The 19,080-nt window shown below is 37.6% G+C and overlaps 1 protein-coding gene across 1 annotated transcript in view; it reads right to left on the reverse strand.

The window, feature by feature from the left end:
- Positions 1-19,080, reverse strand: part of LOC122789837 (connector enhancer of kinase suppressor of ras 2-like) — a 2,725,661-nt gene that overhangs the window by 19,229 nt on the left and 2,687,352 nt on the right. Inside the window, exon 14 of the mRNA XM_044057275.1 lies at positions 2,125-2,195. Within this exon, the coding sequence (XP_043913210.1) occupies positions 2,125-2,195 (71 nt within the window). The remainder of the gene's footprint in view (positions 1-2,124; positions 2,196-19,080) is intronic.

Raw genomic sequence — 19,080 nt, forward strand, 5'->3', positions numbered from 1 at the left:
AGCAAATGCACATGACTTTCATAATAGGCTTTTTTTCTGTCTCATAATAAACATATACAGTTATCATGACTATCAGTAAGTTAGTGGGGAGGATTACATCTCTAAATGGCTAATCAGCATTTTCCAGTTTTCAAGGTACAGGGATTGTATCCCTCCACCTCCATCTGCCTATTGGGTGAATGAACAACTCAGTTAACCAGACAGGGTACCAACATCACCCCTCAAAAAGGACACTTGTTACAGTGGGCTTACCTAGTTAACAACTGTATTAAATGAATAAATACACACATATATATTATATTTTTATGCATTTATGTAATATAATATAATATAATATAGGTCTGCTTTACATGGTCAAATGGCTACATCATTGACACACAGAAGACTCCACAAAAACTGAAAGTCTGAAACATTAAATTATGGCAGTAGGTGTTGGTCCAAGATCAGAGTACAGCGTGGAGTGGCCTTTTGCCCTTTCTCAGGTTTAATGCAATGTCAGAGTTTGTATATATTTTTAGTAGGCAGCACCCACCACATAGGGGATGCAGGGGGTTTACCCCCACTGAAAAAAATATATCTATGCCTATATCTATATCTATTTATATTTTTTTAAGTTTTCTTCTGAAGTTCACTGTTTCAGGCTTTCACTTTTGTGCATTCAGTTTTCTGATTGTCAGTGATGTGGTTAATTGAAAATGTAAACTAGATCCAACAATAAAATAGTATAAATAGAGAGCCAACAATAATATAATATAATATAATATAATATAATATAATATAATATAATATAATATAATATAATTGGTCTACTTCTGCTGTTTGAAAACATACTTCTTTGATCAACAGAAAGCTGAGACCCACTTCATCGAAGTACAATTAACTGAAAGTGCACTTTTGCGTAAATCAGTTAATCAAAGCATGGTACAGTGGGGATAAGGAAATATAGCATTTTTCCCAGTGTAATGTGATCTCAGAGTTAGTATATATAAGTAGCGAAGGTGTGTCCGGCAAAGTGAAACATATTTTTGCAGGGGGCTGTGCCCCCCACATCCCCGCTACTTATATATACTTAGCCTGAGATCACACTACAGTGGGGAAAAGGGTATATTTCTTTATCCCCACTGTTCTATGCTTCAGTTAACTGATTTATGATAAAGTGCACTTTTGCAGAAGTGGGTCTCAGCTTTCTGTTTTTTGAAGATGTGTGTTTTCGAACAACAGAAGTAGATCCAATATAATATAATATAATTTGCAAATATTCTGTGTCTGCAAACACTGAGATGTGAGGAAGAGATTTTATATGCAGCATTTTCTTTGCATTTAAATAGCTAGATTTAATGTGGCTATAAATGAGAAAATTCTATATTATGTCAGTTATTTTTATGTATGTGTCTTCTGCTTGCATCATATAAGAGAAAAGGACACAGGACAAGTCTACTTATTTAATTAACAAATAGTATATATGTAAAACTCTCTGTGTTCTGGAGGGAACATGATTTTGTCTATTATGGAATTCCATAGCATAATCACTTAAGTTTACAGAGAGAGATCTAACTTTGCATTTGGTGATAAGAGGAAGGTGTGACACAATGGTGAAGCGGATAGTGTTGTCACCTCACAGAAAGATGTTTTCCAGTCTGATTCACATCTGGGGTGTCTTCTGTGCAAAGTGGGCATGTTCTCTTTGTCTTTGTGTGGGTTTCCTCTGGGAGCTTCATTTTCCTCCCACATTCCAAAGACATGCAGTAGATATGTTGGACACTCTCAACTGGCCATAAGTGTGAGTGTGAATGTGAGTGCATGGCATGAAAGAACAACCATGGCAGAGACAGCCACCCAGTATTGTGAACGTTGGATTTAGATGATTGTCACTGAAGTGACATCCCAACCGCATGTACAAAAATTGGTAAAAAGGTTATGGATGAATGGATCAATGGATGGTGACCAGAGAAAGACAAAAAAAGAAAGTATAAAATTAAAAAAAAAAGATAACATAATCATGGCATAAAAAATTATTTGTACAGATAATATGCTACAAAATAAATGTGTTTATAACATAAATTAACAAATGAATAATAGTACTACTGAAGACATATTACTGTTCCTGGTTATATGATGTCTTACATCCATTTCAGCTAGTGCTGTAATTGTTTTACCCAAGGTTTTCTCAAACTCATTCTGATAGTACCAGCTATCTGCAAAAGAGATAACAGATTAGCATTCAACACCGGTCAGTTTAAAATGAACTGTTACATTTAGGTGTCAAGGCACAAATGACTGATCCCAGTTCTGTCACCTGTAAGTGGTATAGTTCAAATAGTCATGGTTAACTTGCACAAGCCAGACCAATAAAATCGATAAGGTTAAGAAGACCGAAAGGAGTAAGTAATTCATCAGCACGTTATAAGGGTAAAGAAATATAATGCTTCTAAAAAAGGCAATGTCAGCCATTGTGACATTAAAATTTTACTTTATGAATAAAATCTAATCTATTAGCAAGCTCTTGTAGTACTGCAAGAAACAAATGCTATGTACAAACATGCAAGGATATAAATGCAGATTACAGGAGAAAAGTGATGGAATGCAGCTTCTGAAAAAATACAAATCATTCAATCAGCATCATATAAATATGACTATAGGAAGTGTTGGAAAGTATGGCATACTTAAAATGTACATTTTCATTTCTGAACCTCACTTAGATTACTTTGGTGATTTAGGATTTTCACCCAGAACAGTAAACAATCGACAAAGTAATTTTTCTTCATCTGAAAGTGCTTTGCCATTTTCAGACCTTTGTCATTTATACGAAAGTATGTTAACTATGATAATGCAGTATATGTTTTTATAAGATACTTGAAATATGAGGCAAAAGAGAATTGGAACATCTCACAAACAAGAAATTGCAAAGTTCATTCTTTATGAGTTTCTCAAATATTTTCAAAGCATAGACAAATGCTGACTTTCAAAAATTGTGAGGGAGTGAAATGGTGATATAATGCCCTGAAGCTAAATTGTTTAAATAGTCCTAAAATTTGTGATTGCTTTCATAAGCCAGCATCCAGTCCATAAAAATAAGAGTTTATGTTGTATGAAAGTACAAATGACACTAGCAGAACTCAAAACAAATGCACATGGAAGTGAAGGGAAAGGGTTTTCACTACAGCTCTTGGGAATGAAAATCAATTTGTTCTGAAAACTTACTTGATATGCATCTTTTCAAAAGTGGCTCATTATAGAGTTCTGAAACTTGGATTTCGACACCATTTTGAAAAATGCGCACAGTTTTTTTTACCGTTTTGTCTTTTAGTATTGGTGCCAGAAATTACAAAGTTGTGTGTGCATTTTGCAAAATGAGCAATGCTTTTTGAATGATGTACAGTCTTATTTCTCTTATTCAGACTATAACAATCTTACATGTTAAAGCTGAGACCTTACTAAGACTTCTACTGTCTCACGGTGATGATGCTGACAAAAATGCTCAGCACTGTATCTTGCTATTAAGAGTTAATCGATTGCCAACTGCAGGCACAGCCACACTTCAATTAGCAGTCTTACATATAAGGTGACACTGCCCTCACACTGCTAATTGTGTGTACATCAAAAACTGCAGCTATTCTCAGAGATCAAAGGAACCAAAGGCACTCTGCCTCTTACAAGGCCACCCTCTGGCCTGAGTGCATGAGAGATAGCACTTTATAAGACTGCCGCAGCATGCTTGAATCTGCTACCAGCATACTGAGAAATGGATGATGCATGCTACATTTCTAAGACAATGTGTAGTTTTGAAGCATTTAGGTTTCCACTCTGATAGCTAAGGGAACTTCAAAAAGGAGTGTTGTTATTTATCTGACTTGTTCACAGTAACATATTACTACATTCCACCCATGTGATGAATGACCCTAACTGATGAGTGACTTTTCTGGGATTTGTTTTTGACTAATCAATTTTATTTAGAGTTTAATAGCTGATATGTTAAACAGAGTATCTTTTATTTGTATTAGTCATTGTATTCATATGCTTCTGACTCAGGCTGTTTGGCCAAGTTATTTTACAAATTTCATTTTATGTAAAAATATTATTTCAAATAATTTACTCTTTGGATTATCTTTGCTGCCTTGTGCATTTGGCATATGTCATGTCTGAAAACATCTTCAAGCCAACATACCTATCAGGTAGGAAGTATACAGACAAATAATGAGTGTAAAAGGAGGACATATTTATTATTAGATTAGGACTTCTGAATATACCAGCCTTTCTTGGATATTTCACCACTTGTGCCAAATTCCACACCGAATGTATTACTGCTCAGTGTAGCATCACTATTAATCCCAACAATTCATTTCTTACAACAAAGAAGGGCATCTTTACCACTTTCCATTTCTGGGCAGGCCTTCTATGTCTTCCAGAGTGGTCTACCTATTTATATATTTGCTTACAAAATCTCCAGCTGGATACTGTATTAAATGCTAGTTAATCTATATAATGCCTATAAATTCATGGTAAAAATAGTTGGTGACAATCAGCCTTCTCATTCATGAGACCTATCATTTCTATTCCAGAGAGATCTATCTACAGGCTTTAAGGAGGGCTGAAGATTTATGATGGTGTCTACAGGCTATTTAGTTGCAGTACCATACAGACACGTGACATTTGACAATGCTTTCCTTACTCATATTAGATTTATTTGCTACAACTAACAGATAATTCTCATAGTCTAAAATCAGCTGCTGAATGGCATTATGAAGGAAATGGTATGACCAGTCCTCAACTCAAGGTGCCATTCACCATCTGTCCTGTTTTTTTTTTTTTTTTGCAAGGTCCTATCATCACAGTGCATTATGATTTATCTTCCACTAGCTAACTTAAAGGCTGCCTATAGGTGTATATATATATATATATATATATATATATATATATATATATATATATATATATATATATATACATGCAGACACAAACCCAGAAACACATGCAGTCATGTTTGCATGCACACATACTGTGTCTATGTATATATATATGTATCCCTATTTCTATCTACCTCTGTCTGTGTCTAGCTAATCTAATTCTGTTTATCTCTGTGTCTGTCTATCTAATCTACCTCTAACTCTGTGTCTGTCTGTATGTCTGTATGTATAGATTTTTAATGGACTCTAACCACTCTACCCAAGTCACAATGCCAAAGGTAAAAAAAAATGCTTCACTGTTGTCAGAAGCACAGCAGAGTTTTGTTTTGTTTTTACTGTTGGTGATCTTCTAGTAAGGGGAGATGTATAGCAGTTACATTCTGACTTCTAAGTACTCTGTGAATGGTAGTTGCAAGGCTTGGGATGACAAACACTACATATGTGCAGAGACTCCTGTATTAACTGCAGTAGCATTTGAATGCTGCCAACTTCAAAATTTATTTTCATTAGTTAACCTTTTGCTGGCTTTGCAGGTGGCTTGCAGAGGTATTGTGAAATCTTGACGAGGCCTTCCTCTGAACTGTACTCACTCTACTAACTTGCAGTTTATGAAAGGACTTAGTAATAGTAAAAGAAGAAATTTTTATAAGAATCTTCCTTATTCACTTCTGAAAACAGTTACATTAAGATATGAAGTAGCTGTGAAAAAGAGATGCTGAATGCTAGGTCCTGCATAATTAAGTTGGTGGGCTTCAAATGTAGATTGCTGTGTATCTTTATGCTAGATGGTTCCAAGTTCCTGCTTCTATGTGTCACCTGTTTTGACTCATGATGACTAGATTATCTGCAAGAATCCTAGCCACACCTGAAGTTTTCTAAGGAAACTATATGTCTGTCTATTTTTCACTGTGTGGAATAAGTAATTTCTTTTGAATCTCCTTCTGACCGCTGAGCCTTGCAGACATTCGACAGACCTGGAGCTGTGAACACACCCGACTCCACTGGGAAGAGAGTGAAATGCAAGGGAATTGGGGGCTGGCATTTCTGCACCAGGGAATGGGGTTTTCTTTTTAAGCCCTAGCATCTACTATGCATTCCTGCAGCAGCCGAGAGGATGGCATACAGTAGGCCTCTATGGTGTATGTACATAGTTCTGGACATATGTAATACAATGGCACAGACCCCTCGTAGACAGCACCTCAGTATAATCCCCTTTCTTCCTGGGATTCTAACATAGAGAATTCACCCTGGTGTATGCCCCATTCCCCTACCCCTGAAGAGAGGTGAGGACATTAGCCATCATTGTTCCTCTCCTCCCTCAAACCAGCTACATTTGATGCTGTTGCCAATGACCAGACTCAAGTCACCTGGGTCATAGGTTGAGGACTGTCTCTGTACTCCAACGAAGCTGGTTACTGTGTAGTATCAGTAAGATAAACCTGGCTTTTAGTATGCCATATTTTATTTTATTTATATATTGATTTATTGTCTTTGCTAACCAGAAGGTTCTGACTGGGTTGAGTCTACCTATTTTAAGTGGAGGCTGAAAATACGAAAATATTTAGTAGTACTTACAGCCTACATATAAGAAAGTTGCTGTTGAGGTGGACACAGTTTCAGTCAAGACAGTACAGATATTTGACATACAGTTTCATCTGGGACGTCACAGGTAGGCATACATAATCATATAAATGCATGTGCATACTGGCACGTGTTACACGTATGATAACACAGATAGTACTCTGGATGGATATTGTAAGTACTGTACTGAAAGCACAGATCATTCATTTGGGTGTTATTTCCACATAATGACATTGTCAGCAAACATTTATAACTGATAGTGGAGCAGTAATTATATGGGTAGTACAGAAACATGTATCATCTGCATTTAGTGCCAAATGTATGCTTAATGCTAGCTGAACTAAATATTTATTTTCATCTAATTGTGAATATTACTGATGGAAAGAAGAGGGTCTGGTAACAACAGGCTAGTTTGTGGAGGAACCTATATGGTTATAATGACTACTCTGCTCAAAGATTCAGTTCTTAGCCTTATGGACCAATAGCCTCCAAGAAGCCTGAGTGCCATATCGCCACATTTCTTTCAGATGCTCCCCATGTAATGCATCAAGATCATTTCTTAATGTAATTTAGGAGTTAGCTGTGCTACTTTTATAGGGAGGTTTATTTCATAATATTAGCGGGTGTTGTCACATTGTAACAGAAGACTATCATGTGTAATTGTACTCTGCTAGATGAGCATTTGCAGGGGCTGCTTGGATGGCACATTTATCTGTTTCTGGTTGATTGTTACTAAGTGCATAGTTGGAACGTCAGCATTTCAAGAAGCCTGACCGCCATAACTTCAAGTTACTAAGTTATTTTCCCCATAAATACATCAAGATTTTGAAGAATTAAAAACAAAATCAAGATAACTTCAAAATGAAGTTAATGAAGCAGCTCTTCTGAATCCTAAGAGAAGCTTATCCATTATCTTGTGATGTACTGTATATGTTCTTTCCTTTTTTCATAGAATTGATATTTATTTTAATATTAGGTTTCTCCATGTGGTATTAGTTTTCCAAGCATTGTATTCCACTTGTACGCTTTCAAGTAGAACTGAACATTACAGACTAAGCACAGGTCACATATAAGTAACACATAAGAAGCAAGACACAATGACAGTTCTTGAAGTCTTTCAGACAAGTTGAAGTTTTCCAGCCCTGTAATTCCTACAGTAAGGAAGTGACATGCATTTTAAAGTGTTTTTATATTTTTTTTGTTTGAAGGCTACAGATTATCATACAGTACTCAATGACATATCATATCAGCAAAATATGAAATGACACTGTTCTCCCTTGAGTTCATAGCTTTATAGATTAATGCTATTGTCTAGGGAACATCTACCTGCTGGCAAAATGGTACTGTCATGTTGATTAGGTGTTAAACTGATATCCTTCTTATGGTGCAATTTTTGCTGACAGTTCTGGTGTGGCTGTTATAGGCCCATGTTACTTGTCTGGTTAAGAATATGCAAATTTCCCCATGTGATTTAGCCATATTTTTTTTTATTCATTGTCAATTTCACTTCAATTTAACCACAAAAAATATAAATAAATAATCTTCAGCCCAACTAGTTTGCCTGACATATGAAAACAAACATCAATTTTCACTTCAAAAAGCAAATGGTAATGAACAACTAATTGATTGGAATGCCACTTAACTGACAAAAGAAAACATGTTTACTGTGGCAGGGGTCTTTCTTTTAAGCTTGCTTTGCATATGCAGTAGCAAGAAGTTAGGAATTTAAAGATCACTGTTTAATGCCACTGAAACTGTGATAGTAATAGCTGTTTACTATACATAGTGGCAACATTTTTTAAGACAGTGTGTGCTTTTTGCAGTGGAGTTTTTATTTACATTTGGGGTGCTTTACATTATATTTACTAGCAAAGAGGAGACTGTTCCCTTTAAATTTGCTAGCTCATAATGGTCATGTGGTATAGCTGTGCACAGATTCTTTAAGGATATTAACCCAGAAACAGGCAAGGTGGTTAGAACAGGATAAAGCAAAATGAGTGACAGGTGCAAATATGCTCCTTAAAGCTTAGTCTCCGGCCACTCAGCAGACTTCTGATCTCTGGATCTGAAGAGTGTTATGGGAGTGTTCTAGAAGAAGATAGGGTTACCAGAAGGAGAAATGAAGGAAGGAAATCCAGAGGTTTTGTCCATAAGGAAAGGAAGCTGAACCTGTTAGAGTAGAAGACACCTCAGTTTATTCCTGCCTGTGCGGAAGGTATTTTGGTTTATCCCTGTTTTGGAGCTGTACAGAGACCCAACAAGAATACAGCAAATCTCTTTATGCACTGTTCATTTCATTTGTCAACTACTGTGCCAAAACCCTGCCTATAAGGGAATTCTGCATTTGGGTATAATAAATATTGCTGCTGACTTGAAATGTGTAATGCCTGCATAGAAGAGACTTTATGGTATGAACAGCATTTCCTCTTTTCTAAAATGTGGCTCCATTGACTAGTTTGTTTGTTACTAGCAAAACAATATATCACATTGGTGTTGGCATGCAGACATATATATATATATATATATATATATATATATATATATATATATATATATATATTTTATACACTGACGTTCCTAACCACTACCAACTTTGCTTGAGTTATAGTTGCTCACTCGAGTCAGCCTGAAGAGTATCAAATACAAAATATGCTTGTATACTAGGTAGTTTAATTACTCTTATGCTTGTATACTAGGGAGTTAACTTACTCTGGGTATTGCTGTCTATTGTCCGAGGCCAATCCTTGTTCATACTGACTGCAGATACTGAGTGCTGAAAACATTGAAATACAGTGTACAATAACCCACAGATGGGCAGAAGACATGATCGAGCTGTCAAAGTATTTGTCCCAGGCAGGTATGACCCTAGACCTAAGCAGCATCCTACCTTCACCAAGAATTATACCACAATACCAACAAAAAATAATTTATTTCAACAATTGGCTTAGGTTGTGGTGTCATTCCAAGGGGATCCAGTACCTGTCTGCCTAGGATGACATGGTTGCAGGCCTTGATGCTTTGCCAGAGATAGCCTCCACTTGTCATCCCTGGGATTCAGGATTCTGGCCAAGGCTCTTGCCGCCCCATTGTGCCTTTTTTAGGCAATGTCCCAGAGACAAATCTTCCAACATAAAAGATCTGTCAAAAAAGCAAATTGAAGGTCAGTGCTAGGAGCTTAACCTGAAAATGCATTAATTGGAGGCTCTCCTCGCACTGGAAAATGCCAACATCTGTGCAGTCACAGAAAGTTGGTTCAAGGTGGCAGAGAGCACCCCTGTCTTACCAGGCTACACCTCATTCCACACATTCTGCCCCAAAAATGAGTCTGGGAGGACTAAGGGTGGTGGAGTTTCTATTTTCATTAAAGACAAGCACACCTCCAGACTGGTTTGCCACCATGATGCACTAGAACTTTTTCAGGTGCAATTGACAATTGGCAAGATGACCCATCCAAGTTAGAGCCAGCTATAGACCCCCCTCCATGACTCAGGACACCCACTCCTCCTACCTGGACCTATTTGACTCCATCAAGGTACCCCCTAACATCCTTATCCTTGGTGACTTCAACTACCCTACCATAAACTGGATGAACTATTCCTGCTGTAATCCACTCACACAACGATTCCTTGACTTCATAAATTCTAATGCACTAGACCAGTTGGCTCTTCCCCCACAAGGGGAGATAGCATTCTAGACTTGGTTCTTACCAACATGGGGGAGTGCTGCACCATTCCCATAGTAAGTTCTTCCCTGGTGAGATCAGACCATCCGTCTGTCTCATTTGAAGTGTCTATTCTATCCTTCCCTGGTGAGATCAGACCATCGGTCTGTCTCATTTCAAGTATCTATCCCATCCAACTCCACCCCTCCCCCCCAGCTGTAACCTGCCTAAAAAACTTCTCAAGAACTGACTACAACCTTCTAAGGGAGGGTATCAAAAGCTTCACACCACCGCCCCCCTCAGAGGATGCAGACAAATATGATGAACAATATGCCAGTGCAGTATACAAGCACCTGTACAACTGCATGGACTCAGCCATACCCAACAGACTTAAAATCTGCTCCTCAAGGAAATACAATCCTATCTGGTGGACATACTCTATCAACTGGCTTTACAACAAAAGGAAGAAGCTGTTGTTCTAGGGTAAAATGGCACAAATTTCCAGTTGGAAAAACTCTCGCCTTAGCCTCAACAAGCAATTAGATCACTAGTGAAAACCTCCAAAGCTAATTATGAATCGAAACTAACCTCCAAAACAAAGGCTAACCATAAAGCCTTTTTCAGTTATGTCAGAAACCTCCTTGGTAAAACCCGCGTTTGTGCCGAATTAGTTCTTAATGGTACCATTTACACTGACCCTGTTGACATAGCCAACCTGCTAGCAGATAGGTTCAGCGCAAACTTCACCCCCTGTCCTCTCCCAAAGGCTCATTTGATATCTTCAATACTTGCTCCTCACCTCACATCTCCATAGATGAAGTGTTAAAGGCCCTCTCCAAGGCAAAGAACGCAGCTTCCATGGGACCTGATAGTATCCCAGGCTGTATTCTGCAACATCTCCATCAAGAACTAGCCTTGTCATTGAGCACCCTATTCAACCATAGCCTAAGTACAGGCTTCATTCTAGCAGAGTGAAGAACTGCCATTGTCATCCCTTTGCACAAAAGGTGGCTCCACTACTGACCCTGGAAAATTAACATCCCATTAGCTGGACAAGTCTGATCTGTAAGGCCATGGGGCATATTGTTTTGGACCTTATAAACAAGGACATTGGCAATCTCCAAGCACTTCACCCACCCAGTTTGGATTCATCAAGGGCAGATCTTGCCTGTTGAACCTGGATGACTTTTTTGAGACTGTCAACAAGGCACTGGATGGGGGAAAGCCAGTATATACAGCTTGCCATGACTTGGCCAAAGCCTTTGACACAATTCGCCATTCAGGCATCATTGGAAAGCTAACACAACTTGGGGTAAATCCCTATCTCATCAGATGGGTGGCCAACTGGCTCACAGATAGGACCCACAAGGTCAAAATAGTTGCCAACACCTCCGACAGCAAAAGGTCAAAATAGTTGCCAACACCTCCGACAGCAGACCTGTCACGATTGGTGTTCCCCGGAGATCTGTCCTGGAACCCTTATTGTTTGGCATCTACTTCTCAGAGGTCCAGGCAAAGACAAAAGGCCTGTGTCTGACCAGGTTTGTGGACGACTCTAAATTGGGTACTGTCACTGACACCCCAAATGATGTTAACATTACTACAAGAGGGTCTTACAGCAGCAAATGACTGGTGCCAAAGGCAAGGCCTTAAGTTAAATGCAAAAAAATGTATTATCATACCATTCAGGAAAAACATGACCCCTACTGAATATCAACGGCAACTCCCTAAGCACACAACCTGTGGTGAGTGACCTGGATATACAAGTTGACAACAATCTCACATTTAACCATCATGTAGCAGCAGTGGTCAGAACAAACTTTTACTTGGTTTATCTCATAAGTAAAGGGATTGCTTCCAAAAAAAAGGAGGTTATTACCTCTCTGTACTCCTTCCTCATTAGGCCAATAATCAAGTACAATGCCTCATTTGGTATGTCCCTTTCTAAACACCTGCACCAACTGGAAAGGCCAAATAAATGCCTCACAAACAGAATACATGGCCTCCAACATCTGTCCTATGTGGACAGGCTCAAATCACTATTGCTCTACTTGGTATCACACAGATTGCACAGAATTGATCTATGTCTCACCTACAATCAAGCTCAGGCTCTGCTCTACTAGAGATGCTCCATATCTGTAAGTCTAACTCCTCGTGCATTACCCAGTTGAAAGGTTTAAATCTAATATGTGACATTAACAAAACCTGCTGGAGAGACAGGTTTGTCTCCCAAAGGCTGCCCTGTTTCTGGAACAGACTCCCCATACATGTCAAACAAAGTATGTTGCTGACCCTCTTCAAGCGCAACCTTGATGAATGGATGGGAAACCATAAATTTGTCCCAGGTGCTCCACCTGTGTCCTTCACTGACAGGGGTGACAGGTGCTGATTGTAGTTTCTTTTTGGGGATAAACTCTTGGCTAGGCTTATAAGGGCCCCGGGGCCATTAGCCTAGTAATCTCCAATGATATGCACTTTCCCCCCCATCGATGAGGGGGGAGGGTGCAAAAGCAGATGTGAATTTACAGATAACCATCCATTCATTCAAATTACATTTGAATAAGGTAAGAGACGTACTTTGCTTTATGTGGAGTGGAAAAGAGTTCCACAGGAATGAATTTCTCTGTGCCACAGACCTATCCCTCCAACATGTGTTATTTAAGTTGCTGAAAAGATTGTGATCCCTTCAGTGGATGTTTATGCCATTACAGGACTTGGAAGTGTGTTAACAACTCTGACAAGAGAGGATCAAGTGAAGTTCTATTCATGAGGCAGGAGTCACCTCTCAGTAGATGTATGATACCATGAAGATGGGCAAGACTAAGAATGTCTGCACAATTTTTATGATTTAGGTTCTGGGTTTTCTTAGTGAGGAGGTGTTGTGGTCATTCTAGTTGTGACAAGTGTTTGGCTGAGTAAATACCAAAAATAGCATTGTACTCAATGATCAGCCTGATGAGTGCCAGGTACAGAGAAATTAATTCATTCCTGGACCTGGACACCATACCTTTAGATATAAACTGTGTGGTGAGAAAGTACCTTCCCTACAATAGTTGATGCATGGTAATTAGAGGATAGTTTGTTACTATCAAAAGTTTCCAAATCTTTGACTGTACAACCAGTTCAGAGATGAGTTGTCAATGTAATGGTTACAAGGACTGTCATGCTTGCCGAACGATACAATTATGCATGCTTTGGCAGTTAGTTTTAGTCCATGGTACTGACAAGGGCTCATGAAGTTTTCTGAGGAGTTAATGATGGCACTGAGTTTGCAGTCATCTACAGACTTGGTCAGCCAGTAACCTAAAACATTAGCTTTGACCTCTAAGAAGCATATGCAGAGATGTGGTCTAAAGACTGAAACCTAGGAAACACCACTAGTGACATTTCTTTTGGAGTAGGTAGATCCACACATCCTTATTTTCTGAGTTTTATTTTTGAGCTAATTTAATTTTTAATGAGTTACATGTGGATTTACATTTATTTATGAAACCCGAATGTGGAATGGTATCATTTTGGCTGTTACCAATTAATACATTTGGTTGTCAATTAAACAGCACCAAGCACATAAAATACTACTTTTGTTTTCTTTGTAAACATGGAGTCTCATGTTTAGTTGTTGTCAAGAGTAAGAACTGGTTGTTGTTTTTCTTTCGGCTTTTCATGGTTAGGGGTCGCCACAGCGGAACTCCGGTCTGCCAATGATTGGCAGTCAATTTCTTTTTATGCTGCAGAGGTGCCAGCCCGACGACCAACCTTCAATGAAGGCACGCCCATTCATGCATGTCTTTTGAATGCCACTCGACCACGGGGAGGACATGCAGACTCCACACAGAAGGCGCTCCAGCCAAGAATCGAACGGGAGAACATGTTGCTGTGACACGACAATGTTACCGCTGCACCACCTCGGCTTCCAAGAGTAAGAACTGGTCCTGGCTGCTAACTAAAGATAATCTGCATCTCTACCCTCCTGCAGTGCAGCTACAAATTCATTAACTGGTAAAACAAGCACACAGACCACCTTCAGGTGATCAATCGAAAACATCTAACTAATTAAAAAGGAGGATGCTTATGCCTTTTGAATGCCTGTTATAGACAGATAAAACCAAAGATTTCAATGTGCAAATCATTAACCATACCTTCTTTAGATATGCTTTACACTTGGCTATATATTCTCCTTGTCCTTTGTCACAAAGTTGACACTTGACTATACCTCAGTAATGAATGACACAAAGTGCTGTATTTCTATTTGGATATAGGAAAGTCAACATGAAATGGTGACAAATCACACAACAATTACCACCCCTTATGCTAAGCTTCAGTTTTGCATAAGTAATCTTTTCTGCTGTATTGAGAATATTCAGGATGCACTTTTTTTATTTTTTTGTAGCATGCACAATGTACTGAATACGTATGTATATAATGTTCTGTTTTATGCAATATTTGGGCATGAGCACCTTTGCTTTTCATGTATGAATATGCTAATAAACAGAATCTGATAACAATCTTCTTGTTATAGCAGGGACATCCCTAGGCATGGTAGGTGAGGCACACCTTGAAATAAGTTTTAAAATCTCCAGAGCTAGGATATTTCTTCAAAGACAGCCCCCTTAATAATAACATATAGAGACAAATGCAAAGTTGAAAAATCACAAAAGTAATAACCGAATATTACTAGAAAACAAATTCAATGAAAATGCATAAAACACTGCCTGACTGACAATTACTAATGGTACTTTCTGTAGATATTAGCCCTATCCTTTACACATCAAAACCACTCAAACAAACCTAAACATGACTGTAACTGTAACTCCAGTCTTTAAAACTATCCCCAAACTACACCAGAACTATATCCCTAAAGTCATTTTGAAAAATATTTAGACAAGTCATGTTCCATTCAGTGTGATGTCTGGACAAAGTGAATTCAATAAAATGGGCTCTGTGGAATGTATTTCAATAAGAACATCCATGATCAGCTGTCATACCCACAAAGGTTTCCTTTTATATATTTAAAGCATATAGAGTTGATAGAGTTTGAACTGGTACTCATTTTGCTGTAGTTTGTCACCTCTATTCTTTCATGGAAAGCCTAAGATGGTGAGTGTTTAAAACTGGAATGGCAGGAAAAATATAAACTGTTTCCGGAAACACAAAATGTTAAAGCATGTGGACAAAAACAGAGCTATGAAATGGGTATGTGTAGCAACAGGTAGTTGGCATTTGTAACACAATACTGAATATATCATGTTGTATCAGTGCGCTGATATGGCTTCACTAGGGAAGAGTGAATAAGGACATATGCACGAGTTTTAACATTATTTACAGTGTTATCACAGACGTAGCTCAATGACCAGTATTACAACTTTTAAAACTGCCTGCACTTTAGTGGAATGTTTTATCTATAGTTACAGTCCAAATAACATTCAGTTCTTACACATCTTCATTACCTACCCGCAGGACTTTCATCTAACTGTTTTTTTTCAGAATACACTGACCTGACTGTATAGTAATTCTGAATTATGTGTACTAGCAACCACTGTTGTGTTCATTGTAGATCCATATCTGCACAAGTAGCAGGATTAATACTTGTGTTACTAGCTTTGAACTTTGCAGTGAGTGGATTAAAAGCTGTAAGTGGCTGACCTCAGTTGTGCAGTGAGCACAGCAGGAGACCACTCAGAACATGTCATGTGATTGATGTTAACCACTCTGCCAAGTATTCCACACTTTCTAGATTAACTGTTTCTTTAGATTTCGTCATGTTTTACAAAGGATTTTTGCTGCAAAATGCTTAGGTTGCAGAGCATTACAAAGGCATTTATCAAAGACTGCTTCAAAGGCTAACTAAAAAACTGTATAGAAATATGTATAAATCAATCTGTAAATGTCGCTGGCTGTGTTTTAAAACGGAATTTATTTTTGATCTGTAGTAAAACAAAAACAATCAATTGATAGCTTATAAAGCAGATCAACCAGCACATTCTTTCTATTTTACATTGTTTTGCTCATTGTGTTCCGTTCTTGATAAATAATTTAACATACTTGCATGCTAACTAATGCATTACTTTGTTAGATTTGACAAATGTTATCAGCTCCTGTTTTTGTATTTACATTGTCTACACATTTTATATATGTGTGTGTGTGTGTGCATATAGCTGTGCTCATGTGTTTCACATTTGATTTTGTTTTGCCTTAATGTGTACTTTAATTTAAAATATACCTATTATTCAAGTTAATTTGTAATTTGCTAGACAGGGGACCAGGGAAGTAAATATTCTGGGAAGAAATAGCAAGGGAATTGATATGGCTAGGCTTGTATAGGTCCTAGGGCCAATAGCCTAGTACCAACATATGAAACTATGAACATAAGTATGCCTTGAAGAAAAACAAACAAATCAGTCATTATTTTAAAGATAAAGCAGCTACTGTCTTAATCATGCATTTTTTTCTTAAAGACATTTTTGAGAAAATAATTTCTTTAGACATTTTCAATTTATTAAACAAATTTAATTAACTTGATGATGTCGACTTTGCTTGCACTTCTATTATTATTTTGGTGTCATCACTGTGTCTGTTTGTGTGTGTGTGTGTGTGTGTGTGTGTGTGTGTGTGTGTGTGTGTGTGTGTTTGTGTGCGCCTCGAAGGGTTTGATCAATGCTTTAACAGCATTGTGCCTTTAAGGGTTTGATCAATGCTTTAACAGCATATCATATAAGATTCTCAGGGCACTGTTCTTCTAGGTTTAGCAAACTGAAATTATTTCTGCCACCCATTTGTAATTTCATAATTCCAGTGCTGCTTAAGAAAGTCTGTGATGCAACATACATTTTGTATATTTTAAAGGCAGTAAGTCCACAAAAGCCTTCTATACCATAAAATAAGTTTTGGTTATTGCAGGTAGTCTATCCGTAAGAGATAATGTCATGATTTCTGTATTCAGTCTCGATGCTTTTTCTACAAATTAATTAATTATAAGCAATCACTTTTCTTACAGCAGTGTGATCTGTGTGTTATAGCATTTATAGATTCATAAGCACATATTAGGCAGTCAACTGCAAACAAACCTCACTTTCGACACAGGAACCAACTGTGAAAACATAGTAAATGTCAAAGAAACAGCAAAGGTTCCAAGCACGGCTTAGTGCAAAATATTTAATGGGTACAAAAAATACATAGGGTAAGCACTTTCACGGACCAAAGCTCCGCTTCATCAGACCATAATAAAGCATGTCAGCAGTTACTCAGCATTTAAACCTGTTTCATCCAATACAAATCAAGTTTGAGAGTGATGTAATAATTGGCATTAATTAATACAAATGTACAAAAAAATATATATATATATATATATATATATATATATATATATATATATATATATATATGTATATAAAACTTGTAGTTACTGATATGCATGGACTGATAGACGAGAATAAATATAACCATCTCATTCATAAAAAAGCATGCTTACATATTTGGTTAAAAACTCAAACATCCTAATAAAAAACCTTAATAAAAAGTGTTTGACTACAAAACATCTGATTCATCTTATTTAAAACCTACTAATGCTTCAATGATCTAGCTCTTAAAAATGGTTTAAGTGAAACTCTGCTGTTTAAACCAGGATACCTGTCAGCTTGTAGCTTTAGTATCCACTTCTGCTCAACAGATTCAGTTCTATTGTTTAGGTCGCCCCCTCTAACATTGACATGTAAAGTTTCTACAACAAAAAACTTAAACCTATGTTCACAGCCTTCTTTCATCACATGCATAGCTAGGGCATTAGACTCTTTAGAGTTCCTGATGTCACGAAGATGCTCTAAAATCCTATCTTTGAAGGGTCTGTTCGTTTTGCCAATATAATATGCGTAGCATGTCATACAAAAACTAAAATACACTAGATTCTTGATATGGCAGTCAGCATAAAAATCAATATTAACAACAAAACTTAGCTCTGGGTGTGTAAAAGTACCTCATGAATAGATATATGAACAAGCTGTACATCTTCTACATTTGAACGTGCCCACTCTTTCTGATGGCACATTGAGTGTTATGTTTCAGGGGTCTATAACATAGTTGTTTCTTCAAATATCTATTATTTCTAAACGTAAAATCTGGTTTAATATTGATAACACCTTGTAACTCGGGTACTGTTAATAAAATGTCCCAATTTGTCTTAATGACATCACATACCATATTAATATTGCTGGCAAATGTCAAAAGCATTCTCAGTTTAGTGCCAACAGTACTATTTGTCGATCCATCATCATCCATCAGATTAGAAGTCTGACCAACCTCTGTCCTAGAGTCAGTGCTAAAGAATGATCTACACCTACCCATCCTCTCCTTCCAGGCTTCAGAAATCTGTGTGTCTATGGTGTCACACTTGTAACCCCTACTCAAGAACTCTTCTTTCAACAAAGCTAGGGCAATGTTCAAGTCAGTTTCTTTATTGTGAAGATGCATAATGTGATAAACTTGCCCCTTAAGGACATTCAATTTTGTATGGTTTGGATGCATACAGTTGTTGTGCAGGATACTGTTTTTTCTAACACTTTTCCTGTAAACACTGGTAGTGACAGTGTCTAGCATATCCCTGTTGATCTGCACATCTAAAAAGTCTATCTTGGTAGCTGAATATTTATGAGTAAACTTTAGAAAATCATTTGTACTATTAATGTACTGAATAAACTCCAACAGTAAATGCTCCGTCCCTTTCCAAAGCAAAAAAACATCATCCACAAACCATACATACCAACCAACTGAGGAGCTGTATCTGTCATTTGTAAGTACGTGTTGTCTCTCCCATCCTACCAGAGCCAGGTTGGCATAGCTGTTTGCACAAGCTGTGCCCATAGCCACGCCAACCTTCTGCAAGTAAGGTACTTCATTAAAAATGAACACATTGTTCTCCAGAATGATTTCCAAAAGACTGCA

Source organism: Protopterus annectens, chromosome 15.part0, assembly GCF_019279795.1.
Source record: "Protopterus annectens isolate FY-2018-M chromosome 15.part0, PAN1.0, whole genome shotgun sequence".
Classification (NCBI taxonomy): Eukaryota; Metazoa; Chordata; order Ceratodontiformes; family Protopteridae; genus Protopterus; species Protopterus annectens.